The sequence below is a fragment of the Hetaerina americana genome, unplaced genomic scaffold (genome assembly GCF_022747635.1).
Source record: "Hetaerina americana unplaced genomic scaffold, ioHetAmer1.1.p SCAF_7, whole genome shotgun sequence".
NCBI classification, from domain to species: Eukaryota; Metazoa; Arthropoda; class Insecta; order Odonata; family Calopterygidae; genus Hetaerina; species Hetaerina americana.
Genome location: NW_027287316.1, coordinates 72,347,325 through 72,365,344, shown reverse-complemented (window position 1 = coordinate 72,365,344; position 18,020 = coordinate 72,347,325). Strand labels below are relative to the sequence as shown.

The 18,020-nt window shown below is 40.6% G+C and overlaps 1 protein-coding gene across 5 annotated transcripts in view; it reads right to left on the bottom strand.

The window, feature by feature from the left end:
- Positions 1-18,020, bottom strand: part of Spn (protein phosphatase 1 regulatory subunit spinophilin) — a 251,523-nt gene that overhangs the window by 89,378 nt on the left and 144,125 nt on the right. For all 5 annotated transcript variants that reach the window (XM_071595653.1, XM_071595654.1, XM_071595655.1 and 2 more), the window contains exons 4-6: positions 5,312-5,605; positions 3,007-4,066; positions 1,591-1,787 (exon numbers count right to left, since the gene is read on the bottom strand). In XM_071595653.1, the coding sequence (XP_071451754.1) occupies positions 1,591-1,787; positions 3,007-4,066; positions 5,312-5,581 (1,527 nt within the window). In that variant the 5' untranslated portion in view covers positions 5,582-5,605. The remainder of the gene's footprint in view (positions 1-1,590; positions 1,788-3,006; positions 4,067-5,311; positions 5,606-18,020) is intronic.

Genomic DNA, 18,020 nt, shown 5'->3' with positions numbered 1-18,020 from the left:
TATGCAAAGAAGTAGAGCACGGCAGACAAAGACAAATGAGACCTTAGATATAAGATATACAACTCTAAGTATGGCTCTGAAACACCTATTTTCTGTCCTTCCATTCCCAGCAATATCACTTCCACCACCCTTAATTAAATCTCTAATCCACCAACCATTTGCATATTTCACTCATTGAGTGAGGCAAATAATTGCTTCACGCCTCCTCTCCAACTCTACTACATTTCTTACCCTACTAGCACCCTTTCTTTGGCCCAAACCAAATTTTAATTTCAAAAGCCTTTAGCCCATAAAAGTTTTTCCTTGGATTTCAAGTACAATTATATTACTTGTTAAGGTGTAATTGATGACTTTAAAAAATAACCATAGATCTTGGGATTAGATTTTTTTAAATATTTACTACTATGTGCAATAAAAATCTACAGTTGTAAATTAATTGTGGATATCATTCATCAACAATTAAAGGGAAATCAATATATAAGTTTCATAAAGCATGGAAAAATGCTCTACTCAATTACATGATAACACATGCATTGATAGCCGGACAAAAAAATATACTGAATAATTACCTGAAAAAAGATGAGTTATAATATTGATTTGGAAATGAAAGGGAATAAGGAGGAGACTTAGAGAAAATGGTTAACCAATATGTTTCTTTCTGAGAAGTGTGTACAACAAAGTCATTAGAATTAAAATGCTTTCATACACTTAGTGAAAATATTTAATATGTAAACCAAAAACACAATGTTTCATATTATGAAGGACATTGGATTGTCTTACCATATATTTACATGGGTATTTTTAAAGTTCTTTTTAAAAAATATTCTATTCTAGTGCCAAGGCAAGGTAGCGTAAAACATTTAGAGGTAGACTATCCGATTTTAAGATATTTATATCAATAAAAGATAACTTTTGTACAATTCTTCTCCGATTGATTGATTCAAACTAATCTCCAAGATCTTATTTTTAATAAAAGTTACCTCAAATGAAATCTACTAGCCTGATTAGTTCCCTTAAAAATGCGGTGCATGTTTGTAAGCCAATGTATTCTCCTTCAATGCTACAAAGACTGGTAACCTAATAATTTGAGTCTACTGGCAATGAAACACTATCTAGCACTCACAATTGTCCAAGAGTATATTTTGTAGATATCCTCGGGAGTATTTTAAGCTGTTTTACAAGTTGTGTTTTTTATAGACCCCATTTACTAGAAGATTTTTCTAGAATAGGACAAATCATAGTCTTTATACATCTCATGAAAAATATAAACTGTAGTAAGCCTACCTTAGTATTAAATCTGCTTGTGTACTCCATCTTAAATTGTTTGTGAAGCAATAAACTTCTAAATAATTGGCAATTTTTGTTTTATTCAAGTTTCTATCAACAATAAATAACCAAGTATGTACTCATTTTATTTGTTCAAAAATGACTAACAATTACATTTTTCTACAATTATTTTCATTTTGTCTGTTATCATCACACATTAATGGAATGCCAAAGCAAGTATTTAAGACATCTGGAAGACATAAACCATTCTCAACTGATAAGCAGTACTACGATTATTCCCTGATATAATGAATTATCAATTACCTGTGCATCCTTGAGAGAGTTGTGGTAGTCATGTGTAGCAGGGGGAACAATGAATTCTTGCTTTATCTCCATATTCCCCTCTTCCTCTTCTTTCCTTCCTCTCCTTTCCTCATTTTCTTGCCTCGTGTCTTTCTGTATGACTGATTCATTGAGTGATGTACAATCCTTTCTATCCATTGGAGAGGTTGCTCCAGATCCTGGGAAATAAGAAGCAAAAGAATTTTTGTATGAAAAACTCATATACCCTAAGGTAATTACCTCAAATGAAGACAAATATACATATTGAACAAATTAATAAATGCAGTCCATTAATATTATTCCACCAAAGCTTTTGAGAAATCCTTCATGTGCATATCAAAAGTGTCCTATGCTCTCTGCTACTTACTGAAAAGTTTCTATTTGTGTAAGTGATAAAAAACCTACTTGCCTATTTTATATTATTTACCCATTTCTTTTTTATCCATACACTTATCTTTATGGTCGGCAATATCTTGTTTAACTACTTATGAGTTCATTTAAGGGATCTTTCAAGAAACACTAGAAATTTGCCAAAAAAAATTAACTAAATAAGCAGAATCATGTCGCTATGCCAATGAAGAAGATAACAAAGTGATTCATGAACTCTAAATAGTAAAGATAAAAGTACCAATTTCCATTTTTTAAAGAATATTTTATTTAATTAATTGCCAAACATTTATCATGCCCAGGAGATATGAGGTTTAAGGCTCGGTTTTCATGCAGGCATGCATTGCAGTGTAGAGACTGAACAATCAGGAGATAGTATTGTTGAACATACACTTCATAAAGACTAAATGATAGTGAGTGATATGACTTTCAAAACTCTCTGGGTATATACAGGTATCCTGTATCATTTTGTAGTTCAGTTCAGCCTCTTTCTTCATTAATTATGTTTAAGAGAATCAAATAATTCCTCTCTACATCAATAATTATTCACCATGGAACAAGAGCAAGTCTAACACGTGGATCTATATCAATAATTGTCTTCTACCTCTAGAAGTTTCTCAGCTATCTCTAACATCAAAAATCCTTCAAGAATTTATAAATAAAATACTCCTACAAGAATCATAGATGACTCATATTAATCATATAAGCTTAGGTAATGCACTAAGTGAACTATAATGTAAGAAAAATCACCTACATGCAATGAAAATAACCATCAAATAAATGCTACAATGAATTACTCAAGATAGTCCAAAATAGTAAAGTTACCATAAGTTTAGGTACCAAAATGCAACCAATGCAGAAGTGCTGCAAATAATCTACCCCCTTTCAAGGAAAGAAGGAAGAATTGAATTGAACAGTTATCATTCTGTTGACTTGATGCCATCATGCAGTAAAAGCATTCCCGTTTTATCAGAATAACAGCTTAGCTACCGGATCACTATTGATACTCACCACTCTCTTTCTCAGCTGCTTCACGTTCCTGTTTCTCCTCCCCACCACTTTCTGCTTCGTCCACTCTCTCCTTCTCCTTTGCAGATGAGCCAATGTCAGCTGCAGGAGGATTGGCATGTTGCTGCTGCTGATCCCTGCGCCCTTTTGTCTGCAGCAACTGCTGTTGGGCAGGTAGAGTGGTTGGTGGTGGGGGTGGTGGGATGGATGGTGGTCTCAGAGGCACCACTGAAGGAGGACTCGTGGCTCCGCCAGCATGGTGACGCCCAGGAGTCGTCCTCGACGTCGAAAAAGACGCACTCCTCGTCGCAGTGGTCGCGTTGTTGGCGGCTCCGGGGACGCCCCGCCCCGCGGTTTGACTGATCCTTTGAGCCGCTGCAGCCGCCGCAACCTGCTGCTGGGGATCGCTGTGGTACCGCGTCGGGGGGGGAACGGCAGGTGGGGTCGGACCCGACGATGGTGAACCGGCCCTCGCCTTGCTGAAGTGAGAAGTCCAGTTCCGTTGCTTCTCAATCAGCTCCCGACTAGTGGGCTTCCGCTCAGGTTTTTGTGGGGTGACAACGGGGGGCGCGGGAGGGGCAGGGCCAGGAGGGCGGGCCCCCCTGAGGGCAACCCTTCCCCTCTCAAAGTCCGTCCTCAAGGGGGGGGATGATGTCTTCGCGGAGGGGGTCTTCGTGGCCGCTGGGACCTCCGGGGCTGTTCCATCGGGCGTTGAAGTCTCCGCCGGCGCGTTCTCGGAGACTTCGACGCTCTCTTCTTCGGCGTCAGCGGAACCGTTCGCCTCGCCGTGGGCGTGCCCGTTCGACGTCACTGGATGGTCGTCAGCCAGGATGGCGGCCGATGAGGCGGGCCTCGAGGGTTGGTGGGTAGGTGACGGCGACCGTGATGTCTTGAACGGGCAGCTGCCCGCGGAACCCGGTCTCCCCTTCCGTCCCGGCTCGGATTTCGTTGTCGTCTTTCCGCCGCCGGCGGGTGGGCCCCCTTCTGCACCACCGAGTTTTTCGAAGAGGGCACGCGCATTGTTGAACCGGGCCACATGGCTTTCAGTCCTGACGACCGTCACCTAGAATACGGAAGTGTCATAAAACATCGATTTTTGTTCAACTTTCCAGCTCACAGATCTCGATTCAAAACTTTTCGCAGAGGAGGTTAACTAAACTTGATTCTCAAATAAGAAAATGCTAAAATTACATTTTTCATCACGACACAAAGCCTCAGAAATATATATCAAAGCAGTTTTTGAGGTCAATGAAAATGAAAACAGAATATACGTGTATTATGTGAATACAAACAGTAATCCTATTACCTAAATTACGGGAAACTGTCCAACAGGTGTATATTAATGCACAATCGCGGTCAGAAATCGTCAATCACATAGCCAACGTTATTAAGCTGGGTAACAATTGCAAATTTTTAAAAATAATCGATTGTATGCTTTAGTGAGAAAAATGCATTCCGCCCGAGGATGGCAGTTATGGACGCATTTAAATACGAATAACATTTTTACAGATGACGAAGAATAGTGGAAGGTTATAATTGTACTCAGAACGCCCTTTAAGAACGCCCACTCTCACTAAATGGACCTTTTCCAATAATGTTCTCCCAACACGAGGATAAGTTAATTTCACTAAATTTGCTCTCGAATAAAGCAAAGTTAGCGAACGTTATAAACATAGATAGATAGATAGTGGTCTTTATTTGGGCGAAATTGAGACCAAATGGTCCCTTCTTCCATTTAACCCATCGTCGTATACATATTATATTAGGCATTAAACTTATAGTTACATTCATATGTACCCATAAATACATATAGACAGACATCAATTCATTTAGCACAGATTTGCACATCGAAAAGAAAAAAGTATATATATATACACACACACATACATACACGTACAAACACATACATACCTATATGCATACACGTACACACACATACATACCTATATGCATACACATACCTACACATATACATACGTATCCACACACATACATAAAATGTATTCAAAACCGATTTGCAGGACTTCATTAAACTTTTGACAGTTTCTTAGTCCACCATACTTGAATCACGACCTAGGTTGTTGAACCTATTTTGTAGGGCGGTCCGAAGTCACACCTACGCATTACGCCCCTTTCTTATTGCGCGACCAATCTAGACATTGGTAATTGTTTAAATGCAAATATCAATAGTTTACCAAAAACTGAATCTGCTGTCGATAGACATTATTGAAGTGTATTATTAACAAGAGTTTAACCTACTCCTTATATTACTTCTTAAATTAATTAAACCAATTGTTAGTTTATTTACCTGAGAAGGCGTTCCAGGCGCATCCTTGGAAGGATCCACATTAGGTTGCTGGTTGTGGAGCGAGGCCGTCGGGGGTGGCGGCGAGGAGCAGGAGTCGCTGGGGGGCCGCAGGGGTCCCGGACCCTTCTTCAGGCCCACCTCCTCTTTGGCAGGAACCATCGACTGGAATATGTTGGCTATCTGCGACACTTTGGACCCACCCAAGCGACCCCCGCCGCACGCCGCGGGCCCACCACCACTCATTGCCCTTTTGGTGCTCTCGGCATCCATTACGGCGGGATTGCCGCGCGAACGCTGCAGAATAAGGTGTGATTCATTAGTCATGGCATCCAAGGGGATTCACATTTGGGAACTTATTCGAAAAATAAACATTTTTAGAGTATTGAATCTTGGGGGAAAACCAAGCACCGAAGATCATAGTGCTCTAGGCCAAATCATATGGCCGAAAGAATAGATATCGAAAGAAGTAGACCTCCCAATATAAATTTTCCACAAGATTTCATTATTTTCCGTTTCAAATATGCCATATATATTGTATATATTGAGAAGAGAGCCTAATATCCAACTGGGAGTCGTTAATGAATCAGTTTACTCTATTTTTGAGAGCATGCAAACACTACACTTACCTCATTTTTATTTAACAGTTTCCTGGAATGGAACTCCTACTTAATTAGTTACGTTTTTATCAAAAAAATTCAAACCTTAATACTTTTAATGAGACTTAACAATCTATCCGAGAAGCACAACCCTCACCCTTGGTTACACCTAAAAGCCCCCCTTACTTACGTAGATAAATTCACCCTTAAATTAAGGCGAAATTTGCAGACATAGTAAAATATACATATATTGTTATATTGATGCAAACCGGTATTTGTTAAAGATAAGAATGCGGTTTTCAACAGCCCGTCACACCACAAAAATCCATACCTATACATGATTCCTGAGAATACGGAATACGTATGATGACAGAAAGTAGTGAGATAGCTATTAAAAATGCCAATATAAGAAGCTGAAAAAATCCAAAACCTAAAATGCTACAAGATATGGTGTTTACGTTTGAGAGAAATTATAACAAGACAAGAATGAAACTATTTTTGAAAGTAATCACCGGAGGTCATAGAGGAAAAGCACAGCAGAATGCAAATAGGCAGTAGGCAAGAACAGTTTTCTGCATGCCGTTAGTGATTCATCCATTATGAATGCCCTATTTTTGTACTGATTTTGCAATAATCAATCAAATTCTGCATGATTTCATATTTATACAATCTTATCAGATGGAGCTATGTACATATACTACACGTAACATTATGGTGGCCCCCACTAAAATTAACAAGCAGAGGAGTACATATGCAATCCTAATCTGCTTAACGAGTTTGATCTAGCAATCAATCGGAGCTATTTAAATGACAACCTACTATCGTATTCGAGTCGATAGAAGGTTCGATTACTTCGTATTACTTTCCAAATCGGGAAATGGGATCATTTAAATCCGCCGTTTTATTCATCGAAAATGTCATCAATTATTTAACTCCAGCTCTATTTACTTTTCAGATCAGTAACGAATAAACGAGGGCAAGTTTTCGTTTTCGTAGACGTATACGTGAATGGAAATAAGACATACTTAGAAAATTACGAAAATCCAACGATCGAAACATATGTACATCTCTCCACATATCTTCACCCGCTCCGAAGAGATGGCAGCCAAGAGGGGCGGACGGTTGAGTGCGGCCGTAAGCAATTCACCCCACGATAAAAGTCACACCATTTGGAGGGCTGCCTGCCTCGTAAGTCCCCTCACGCCCATTCACGGAGCGATAATTACCGCTTTCTTCCAAGCTTCCGGCTTCGTCCCCACGAGTCACTTTCAATGTCGCACGCAGGCAGAGGCGACAGGCCGGCGTCCACCACTGCCTCGCCCTTTGTACGATTCATCATTCATTTCGGGCACGCAGCCCTCGGGGTTTTTTTATCAGATTACTTACAGCCAAGGAGGGCGACGGAGCAGATAGGCTCGGGCGGACGTTGCTTTCCTCTCAAGAGTCGGAGTAAGTGGAAGGGCCAAGGCACCCCTAAAGGGGACGACCGATGCTCGCGGCAAACCGTCTCTATTACAAAACACCTAACTCTTCAAGCTTGTGCAAGGTATACAACGAACATTGTATCCGTTAATACATTTCCCTAATATTTTCACCTCGGTCATTGCATTTGAGGTGGCTAGTACACTGGCTATTTCAAAGACTGCAGGATATTTCGCTAAAATTACTTATTTTTGCGGAATCGCCTGCTGCTGTACACACAAATTCCATAATTTCACAGTGTATCAAAAAATCGTTCACCTTGACCGATATTCCAAACCCGGATCCCTCGATATCTGGCCGAGTGCTTTAGCCAGTTAAGCTACCGTGGCGTTCTCTTATTCTGTAAATTTCTAAGTTCCATGGAAAATGGGGGATCAATATTTCAATCCGGTTCAGGGCGAACGATTTTCACAAGGTACATTTTTGCATTCCAGTACAATAGCTCATCACGCCGAGAACCCAGGTCCAAACTCAGACCGCGTGGAATTGTTTTCTATTATTACGTTGCCTGATATGATTCAGAGGATGGAAGAAGAGAGATGGAAATAAAAGGACTTAAGCACGGAGATGGGAAGAAGTGAGAAAAAGTTTGATGGAGAGGAAGAACAACACCGAAGTTTTAAATATGATCGGAAATTAGAAGAATTTGCAGAGTGGTATTCGATGAAAATGGAATAAGTGAGAGGAGAAAATATTGTGAGGCAGTTATCATTAGCAGTGGTCAACTGGGTTAGGTTAGGTTTTTGATGAACCCTTGCACTACACGCAACTGTACTCATAAGCCCTAACTGACAAGGCACAAAATATCCTTAACCCGCATATTACAATAATTCACCCTTTACCTCCACATACTTTCTTTCTCTCTCAATTCCATCCGAGACTCCTATTACGAGGGATCGAGATGGTGCGGGGGCTAACGTACTGGCTTCCCACCCAGTCCGGGTTCAAATCCCGGCGGTGTTGAATATTTTTCAGAGGTATTTCGATCCCTACTTGAGGTGCTTTGTGGAGGGCACTTTGAGTGAGTACGCCGTCCGTCGGATGGGACGTTAAGCTGCGGACCCCTTGGCGCCTTTCGCAAAGAGTAGGCTAATGCCGACGCCGGGTTTCTTCCACCCTTCATCCTTTCCTATCCATCCCCTATGGCGCAAATGACCTCAGCAGTCGGTCGCCTCCCCTAAATACCTAAATACTACTACTACAACGACTCCTATTACTTTCCCCCCTCTAGCTCGCTTTCTCATGCCTTCGAATTCTTCCAAACAGTCGTCTCCCTTCCTCCACCATGTCTGCAACTTCATCGTTTGTTTTAATTTCTATTTTATTTTCTCCATTCTTTCCCACATCCACATTTCAAAAGTTTCCTATCTACGCCTATTCTCTAGCGTAAACGACCGAGTTTCCGAACCATGAAAAACGATGGTCCATAATGAAGTTTTCACTAGACAGTTTTCACATCTTTACTTAAGGTGCCCCTTTAAACGTTAATGAGGTAAACGCCCCTTTAACTAACGCAATCCTTCTTTTAATGTCCCTCCTACGCTGCCCACCCTCCTCCAAAACACTTCCTAAATAGGTGAAGACGGCATGAAGGCAGATGGGATGTACGAAAAAAGGTGATGACGACTCCGTCACCTACATGGGTGCCTCAAGGAGAGCATTTCGGGGCCCAAGCACCTATCGTGGGATGGCAGAACCTTTCAAAACGAGTAGGAAATGCCGGGCTTCTCTTCACTCTTCCTTCGTTTCTAAAATTCCTACCTCTCCCAACTTACCCACCTACACTTGGTGTATATCTGACGACACGAGCTATCTTGACTACCTCTTGCCCTAGAATCAACAACTACTATTTTACCACGACTCTAATTACAATTCCCGGCCTCGTTAACTCAAGGTTTTCTCGACTCTCGGGTATTCGAACATGGGTTCTCATCCTCTACGTTGGATAACCGAATTGAAGGGAGATACATAGAAACATTTCAATTGCCCCAGTCCTCGAATAACATTCTAGTGCTATAAAAACACACGTACTTCTCCAAAAGTGTTAGCAATTCGGAAATATTATAAACATTGATCTTTAACTTTACATCGGTATGGTGAAAATTCATAATTTTGGTACCTAGTTTAATTAACTTAAGTGCGACCTACAAATGTACATAATTACATCACTCCCATACGAGGCCATATTCCAACAGCCGGGAGAGTCCGGCCTCCGGTTCGGTTTGCGGCGTTCACTTCGCATTGAGAGGCAATGGCATCTCCTGAATTATGTCGACAGGATGAAAGTGACCTTTACCACCAGAGCAGTTACAATTAATGATTACGATTATAACATGACTTTGGTAGAAAATTCTAGGCGAACCTTAGTAAGCGGCACGAGAAAAATATTCTAATTACTCGAGAAACACGAAGGCGAAAAGAAATCTTTTCGCATTTTTCGTGAAAAAAGATGGTATTAATATGAGGAGAGGTTATTCCCCTATATGAGAGTCAGCAGAATAATAAGTACATACTGCCTACTACCCAATATTCGGTGAACGACGTAAAATCTACAAGTCATCTAAAAAAACCGTTTCCCGAAGACATGGGACTGCTTTTCAAATAAACATCCCATCAATTTTTTGCACCATATATTAAGTGTTAGCTAACTGTACACGTTAGCAATGGACTTTCAATTTATTTTCTAAGGTGATAGATTACTTCCTCAATAAAAAAAGGGTTGGTAAGTGTTATGCTTTGACTCGGCAAAAACGATTTTCCGATGCCCTGCTGCTGCCGTTTCTTGTTGCTTGGTCAACATTACACCCTTCGTTGCACAATCCGCTCTATGGTTGCACATTTCGATGAGGAGTTGCTAACAATGCAGCGGTCGGAAGCTTAGAAGTCTAATCAGTGCAATACGCGGCAATGCGTCCTTAATAGCGGCGGCGGCGGTTGTGAGCAGCGTGCACCTTAATGCGAGTGACGCAATATTTCATGGCAATAACATTTTCGATGATGGTATAAGCTACGCACATGAAAACCGATTAAACGAGTCTTCCGAAAGATAGTGTCGAACTACGTCAACTAAGTAAACACCAACCTTTCATCGAGTCGCATTAAGGGGAAATTAAAATCGACCTCGGCCTGTTTAAGTGTTTTGTGTCCTCTAAACAAGTGGAACCAACAACTTTTTGCACCGCAAACAGAAGTAGAAGTTATACCTGTGTGCCCAACAAACTACAATTACATTCTTAAAATGCAGACAATTCCTCGAGCCATAGACTAACTACAATTTAATGAAATACGCCAAAGAGGAAAATTTATTTCAGGCAGAGACAATTTATTACTCGACATCGAAGATTCATTCATCGGTAAAGTGACAGCCTATAACAATGAAATGGGCCGCGCTGAAGAGCGCCATGCAATCTACGGACCGCGTGTTTAGCATGGGTGCATTAGAAAACCATTAAGTTGGGAGGGTACCATTCCGGGCCCTCCTCCCTCACCCCATCACACCTGGGAGACCCCCAAGCTAATTAATGGACCTTAATGGATCTCGTTCTAAAAATCAAAAACAGATGTAGCAGAACCATGGGGGCCCCATCAGGAACGACTCTAAATTATCGAACCTCAGCAATGGCAAAGTTTTGACGTCACGGCCTCGTCAAATCCCATTATTTCAATTCAATAACTTGATATCCGTCGAGGTGTGAGGTCAACACATTCCCATTGTCGAGGTTCGACAATTTCGAGTTCTTCGTGAATGCGCCCCCCACAATGACACTTATCAGCAGGTATGTAGCTAAACTTATTTACATGAAGTATTTACAATTAAGCCGATAATTGATAAGAAAAACTGAGTCACAGTATTTCCACCTTATGCATCAGCAACAAATGTGAATTTTCACGCGAAAAATGCAACAACACGAGAATGAATTTTTTTTGGAGTGCTAGCGCCCTAACACCGCTTTAACATGTTCAAAATTCGTTCGATGTCATTCTTGAAACGGGCCGAATTCCTTTTTAGAGTTGAATAACATTTAATAATTTGAAAATCGTTGACTGCTATCGGATATGGGATTTAATAAATTTCCATAAAAACATTCAATATCTTACAGTTAATAATGTCAGCTATAATGAGATTTGTCTACAATTTTAGTGTAATCATCCGCCTCCTTAAGCTACGGCGCACTCAAGAGAAATGGACTGAATTATGCCAGAACGTAAATATCCTTGGAGAGCACCTTACTAAAGGAGCACTCAAAGAAGGTCTAAGATATGAGGCTTTTGTCCCCAAGAGAGCATCGTCTTATGAAATGGTAGGTATACATATCTACACAACTAAAACCTCAATTTTTTTCGCTACATATTCATCTAATTCAAATGTTTGTACGCATCTGCGTATCCACGCAGCGATAAATACATTGATTATGTGACCACCAAACTTTTTTGGTACTAGAAAGAAAATAACGAAATCGACTCTTAAGAACAATCATAAGAAGAATACTCTTAGTATGATCTTGAGTTCAAGGGCGCGGCAGCCACATCCCACAAATGGCTAATGAATAATCATGAACGTGGATCGTTCCGAAGAGCAAACGTGCATTAGACAGATACATGTCCTAAAATCGGCAATTAGAATTTAAAACTGAAGCTCTACTTCAAAATAGCTTAAGGTGACTTTGAGCCTGGCTACGTGACATTTTATGAGTGCATACTCCTTTAACTCTTAATATGTAAACACATTTCAAATTAAAATTGATTTAACACAGTTGAAAGTTAGTTTTGCGCTTCGTCGTTTCTTATTAAAAATTTCTTAAAATATATCGCTGGAATGGTTCATAAAGCACGCTCAAAATAACAGCAGTTTTCTTTGTTATAAACTAAGCGCTACTAAGGATTTTTTCATTTTTTTAGGATGAAAAAATCATCATCCAGGCCAAACCACAGTTATCAACCCGAGAGATTGGTTTCATTGGCGAGGGTGGAGCTCTCCTAGTACTAAGCCAAACAACACGTGAAATTCACACATCAGGGCAATAAAGGGGGCCAGTTCCTTACCCATTGTGCCGCCCGCGGTTTCCCAGAAAGATCTGGTACCCAACCAAAAGAATCACGCAGCTTGGAAGAAGCTGAGGGTGCCCAGAGGCGTCTCCGGGAATCGAACCAGGGTCCTCCGATCAGTAGATCAATGTTCTACACACTGGACCACCACATCCCTAATCATCATTGTATATATTATTTTTAAAGAGATATTTTATGCTTACCTATTTCAAATGAATAACTCATTACTTCCCCTTTTAAATGTCATTCACAGGCTTGTAGGACGACTACTACCTTGATCAAAAAGTTCCCGGAATAACCACCGTGTGGCGCTCCCATCGTTCCGATTTGAGTTCTGTTTTTTTTGTTAAATTGGTACATCTGTTGTTGATATTCCCTTTAAATCTTAGTGTCATAACTTGACATTTGCAAAAGTTACGTAGCCAAGAGTACATCTATCTCTGTGTGTGTTGGCGATTTTTTACAATTTCAGAAATGGATTTAAATTTGCAACAACGAACTTGTATTAAATTTTGCGTAAAAAACGGATTTAGTGGCGCACGGACGTTGGAAATGTTGGAAAAGTGTTTCGGCAACGATTCTCTAAAAAACGGTCGTTTACCAGTGGCACGAGCGGTTCAGAAGTGATCGTGAGTCAATCGAAGATGATGAACGCAGTGGCAGACCATCGACATCGAAAGTCGGTGAAAAAATTGATAAAGTAAAAGAAATGTTGGTCAATAACCGCAAATTAACCATCAGAGAAATAGCGGAGGACTTGAACATTGCCTATGGATCCGCCCAAGACATTGTGGTTAATGATTTGGGTTTCCGTCGTGTAGCAGCAAAGTTGGTGCCAAAAGACCTCAATTTCATGCAAAAAAGAGACCGTGTTGACGTCGCAAAAGACATGATTTGCGAGGCTGAATCCGATCCCACATTCATCAAAAGGATCATTACTGGAGACGAGACGTGGGTTTATGAGTACGACACGCAATCCAGACATCAGGCAAGTGAATGGCGTTCACCAAATGAGCCGAGACCAAAAAAACCACGTCGTTTTCAGTCAAAAAAGAAGGCAATGCTGACGGTTTTCGTGGATTACAACGGTGTAGTGCATCATGAATTTTTGCCAGAAGGCCAGACAGTAAACAAAGAGTATTATTTGGGCGTTATGAGACGTTTGCGTGAAGCAATTCGCCGAAAGAGACCAGAAATGTGGGCAGAAAACTCGTGGATTTTGCACCATGATAACGCACCGTCGCACAGTGCTATCATTATTCGTAATTTTTTGACGAAAAATGCAACAAATACCATCCAACAGCCACCGAATTCACCTGATTTGGCTCCCTGTGACTTCTTTCTGTTCAATCGAGTTAAAAAACCATTACGGGGAACGCGTTTTAGCAGCCGAGAGGAAGTAATGGAAAAATCGCAGGAAGCACTGATGGACATACCGAAAACCGAATATAAAAAATGTTTCGAGGATTGGATCAAGCGCTGGCATAAGTGTGTTGCAGTCGATGGGGATTACTTTGAAGGGGACAATATAGATTTAGATGAATAAACTTGTATTTTTAATTTTCTGAATAAATTCCGGGAAATTTTTGATCAAGGTAGTATCTTCTAAGAAACCGCGGGAGATTCCACGACAGTATCTTAAAGGATTTAAGGGATGGGGATCCTAGTCAAGGCGAAAGTTTTTTACCCTTTGATTGGAGCAAACTTATCTTTGTTCAGTCAAAACCCATATTACGTCTACAGTCGACGACATAAACATTAATGCACCAGAGAACGATTAGAAAGTTAAGTGGTTGTAATAACAACAAACTGCAACGTTCAATTCATGATGCCAAATTATTTCTTTATTGATTGAAGTATTATTTTAGAAAAATTACTTTAAATATGGATTGTTATACGTGCGTTTCACTTCATTTTGGTGTTGCAATTGTAATATTCGCGTGCATGCATGATGAAAACGCATGAGCCGCATGCTATTTCTCCTTATGAATAAAAGGTTTACGTAAGTCACATTAGTACTAAATGTGGGTTATTATGTACATTACACTTCGTGTCGCTGGAATATAACAATTTACTAACAGTATTTTATTCTCCCTCCACCAATACACATTCAGGAGAAGAACTCTTAAATACAATTTACCACAAATTCGCCGCGATCACAATCGCACGTGTCAGCTAGTATTCACTATTTGTAAAAACCAATCAATTTTTGTCCCATTTATTAAACAGTTTTCAAAATGTGCGACTTTTTTCATATGTGATAAAATATACACTACGGTTCGTTGGAAGCCAATAACCAGCATCGCGCTCGCCGTAAATTGAGTTGGGGATCAAACAATGCCAACGTTTTTCAATCAACGCCATTTTCCCCTTTGCGACTAGAAACTCGAAAATATTTGAACTCATAGGTACACTAATACGCGTGGGAAACCAATTAAGCTTTCCCAGAGAAGCGAAAATATTCCATTAACAGGAGAAATATCAGCTCAAAAAAATGGGGCAACCTTTCATTGTTTTACATGCTTTTTTAATCGAAGATACACCTTTAATAGGATTCAATATTAGGCACTCATTTCTGAAGAAAAATTACGAGTAAAATATCGTTGAAAGCGCATTTATTAGAATTCCCAATGGATAAAATTCTATTTAGATATTATTCCGTTACATTTTCAGAATATCTAGAGTTATCTAAATAGAAGACTTCCAAAATTAACCATAGTCATTGAAAAATCACATGATCCAAGTTTATTCCAATGCAGCACATAACGTTGAGCAGCGTTTAATTTATGTAGCTAGTATCAGGAATATGCGAATCTAAATTTACACATTTTTCTTGTTGATGAATCCATCAGTACGAGCTCAAAACTATTTAGTTTCGAAACATCGATGTTATGCCCGACTATCATCGACTGCCCCTGCCGGATCCCAAAGGCCATCCGAGAAAATGGGAGGCGCATCCGAGTTCCCGAAGGCACGGTCATATTTTCTCTCCCCAGACTTAAACGCCACCCGCAAGTTATGATAAATTCCATCGCCCCTCCCCGCTCTCGACCCTTCTGCCCCTCCCCCCCTTCACCCCCCCCCATTCCTCGCTCGATAGTGTGAAGGCGGGCAGGTGTATTTCGAATTAAGTGCGCGGCGAGCTGGAAGTAGCCGAGGAGAATTCCGCCTGGGGCCCGTTGTGATTGTGGGGGTTGGGAGGCTTCGGGAATTTTCCCGCACCGGCTTCCTCGTCGTTCCAACCCTCCCCCTACCAATCCCTTGCCCACTTTAAAAGAGACCTCGGCCTCGGTGGCGTTCATCAATTCCCTTAACTCGTGAACGAACGGAAAGGGCAACACGCCGATACGAGAGGTGTCGCAGAAATACAATTTTCAATCTCACACAACTCGATATTTATTTATGGCCGCGAGATTTACTTCGACAGCGAGATAAAAAGTGTCAGCTACGGTGCTCGCACACCGGGAGTGGGGATCAATAGAGAAGAGAAGAGTTGAAGAGCTCCCCGGAATAAGGGTTTAACCAACAAATTCACAGCTTTTCAGGGCGTAGGGAAATCGTTTAATGGGTAAGCGTATGGGTAAGGATCCATCACAATTCATCATCAATTGATATGTATGCACGTACTTAGGGTATGCATCTGTAGATGACACGGCCGTGTGAAGTTTATGTCATACCCTCAATCCGCTGATTACTTCATTAAACAGCACATTTAAAGTAATGAAAACTTGAATAGCGAGCGGAGTCCCTCGTGATGCTAGGTCAATTATTCGTACCAGAACTTACATTAACTAACAAGGTCACAAATATTCGAGTACACAAACGAGCAATTAACCTTCACGCCGTTTCCTTTCGGGATACGCAAAGTACAAAATACACGATTTGAGGTCATTACATGAAACTTGCTACCATTAACTAATTTGAATCCCTATGCTAGTAAATTCCATACTCCTTTGTCACATACAAACATGGTTTCATACATGCTCTTCGTTCGTAAAAATTATAATATTCTTAGACTTGAGTCTCTTTGAGCACATTCATCCATGGACCTTCTGGATAAACTTCTTCCTCTTCGATCTTTTCTTAAGTTTGCTGGTTCAATTCTTCTGCATTCTCTCTCTTAAACCAAGCCAGTGTCTGCACCTCTTTCATGCAGGTCTACTACCAGTAAATCCAATTCAAATTCTTACATAATCCAGTAATTACTCACCTTATCTCTCCTATTTTTAACAAACACTCCTCAAGCATCATGATGCACCGTATTTAGTCCATGTTCATGCTTAACCTGGGCATATCCAATCTTCACTTCCATACAATAATGTTTGGAGGAGAAACTTATTATGCATTAGAGAAACAAAACCCAGGATCAATAGAGCCAAGACGCTCATTTTACCCGCGAACAATACGCCACAACTCCAACTTAAAAGTCCCTTTCTCCTAATCCCATAAAACATTCTCTCATTGCCTATTCATTTGCTTTAGTGTTCGCCCTCCTTCCATAACTCGTGGGTAGCTTTAACTTTATTCATAGACGGGCATAGGCTTTAGGGGAACGCGGGCTGAATTTCTGAGATGAGCGTACAAAAACCCAAGAGCAGTATTCGGGGGGAAGGAAGGGGGCGCTTGCTTCCCTCACATAGGTCCAAGAACAACTTCCGCCTTCAAAGGTCATCCCCACGCGGGCCAAGTCGTTCGAACGACTCGCTCGAAATAACGATTTGCATGTGAACCAATCAAATCGTAAAGATTCCGCTCGATAAGTTGTTCGAGAAAGAGGGTGGATAGAGCTGGCACTGGGGATACGGAGGGTTACAAATCAAAATGGATTTGGCAGCTCGCAACTGTATGGTGACGACTGAAAATGACGGAGGTCTTTCCCGTCGCATTTGGTTCTGACTTTTAATAAATGACATGATGATCAGACATTTATCGATGTATCGTTCCATCCCAATGACTTCCTTTGCGTTCGAAGCCTAGAAAGATAAAAATAAAAAGGCAGGGGCCACGTGGGGGATGGCCTAGGGCAAGTTCTGCCGCTGACAGGCGAAGGGATGGGTCGCGAAGTGCAGTGAGAGCGGACGAGTAAACTCATGAAAACTTCCCGCTCTCACAGTTTAAAAAATATATAGCTACAATATTACCTTCAAGGTGATTTAGGCTTGATAGGTGATCCCTATGGATATAAATATTATTTTCGTACGCTTTATGCACAAATATGTATGCATGTCCATATGAATGTATTTCTACATAAGGTTTAGCAACACTAGATATTAAAGTAGTACGTTTATTGTTTCTGTTTAATGATGATACCTTTATTCATGGAGAGATAATTTATGGAATACGAACAATTCCTAAAGGTAACGTAAATATTGACTAAGCGTTGCTACGGGAGCTTCCAGTTAGTGGGCAGAAAAGAATATTCATATTTTGTAAATAAAAATATACAACAATTTCGTTCCATTGATTAAATAGGAATTTAGTCTCAGTGTACTTTGTCTGATTTTATAAAATATCAACACAAGATCGTTACTTGGGACCTAATAATCAACAGAACACTTCCACCTTTCATCTGAGAAAGGCATCAA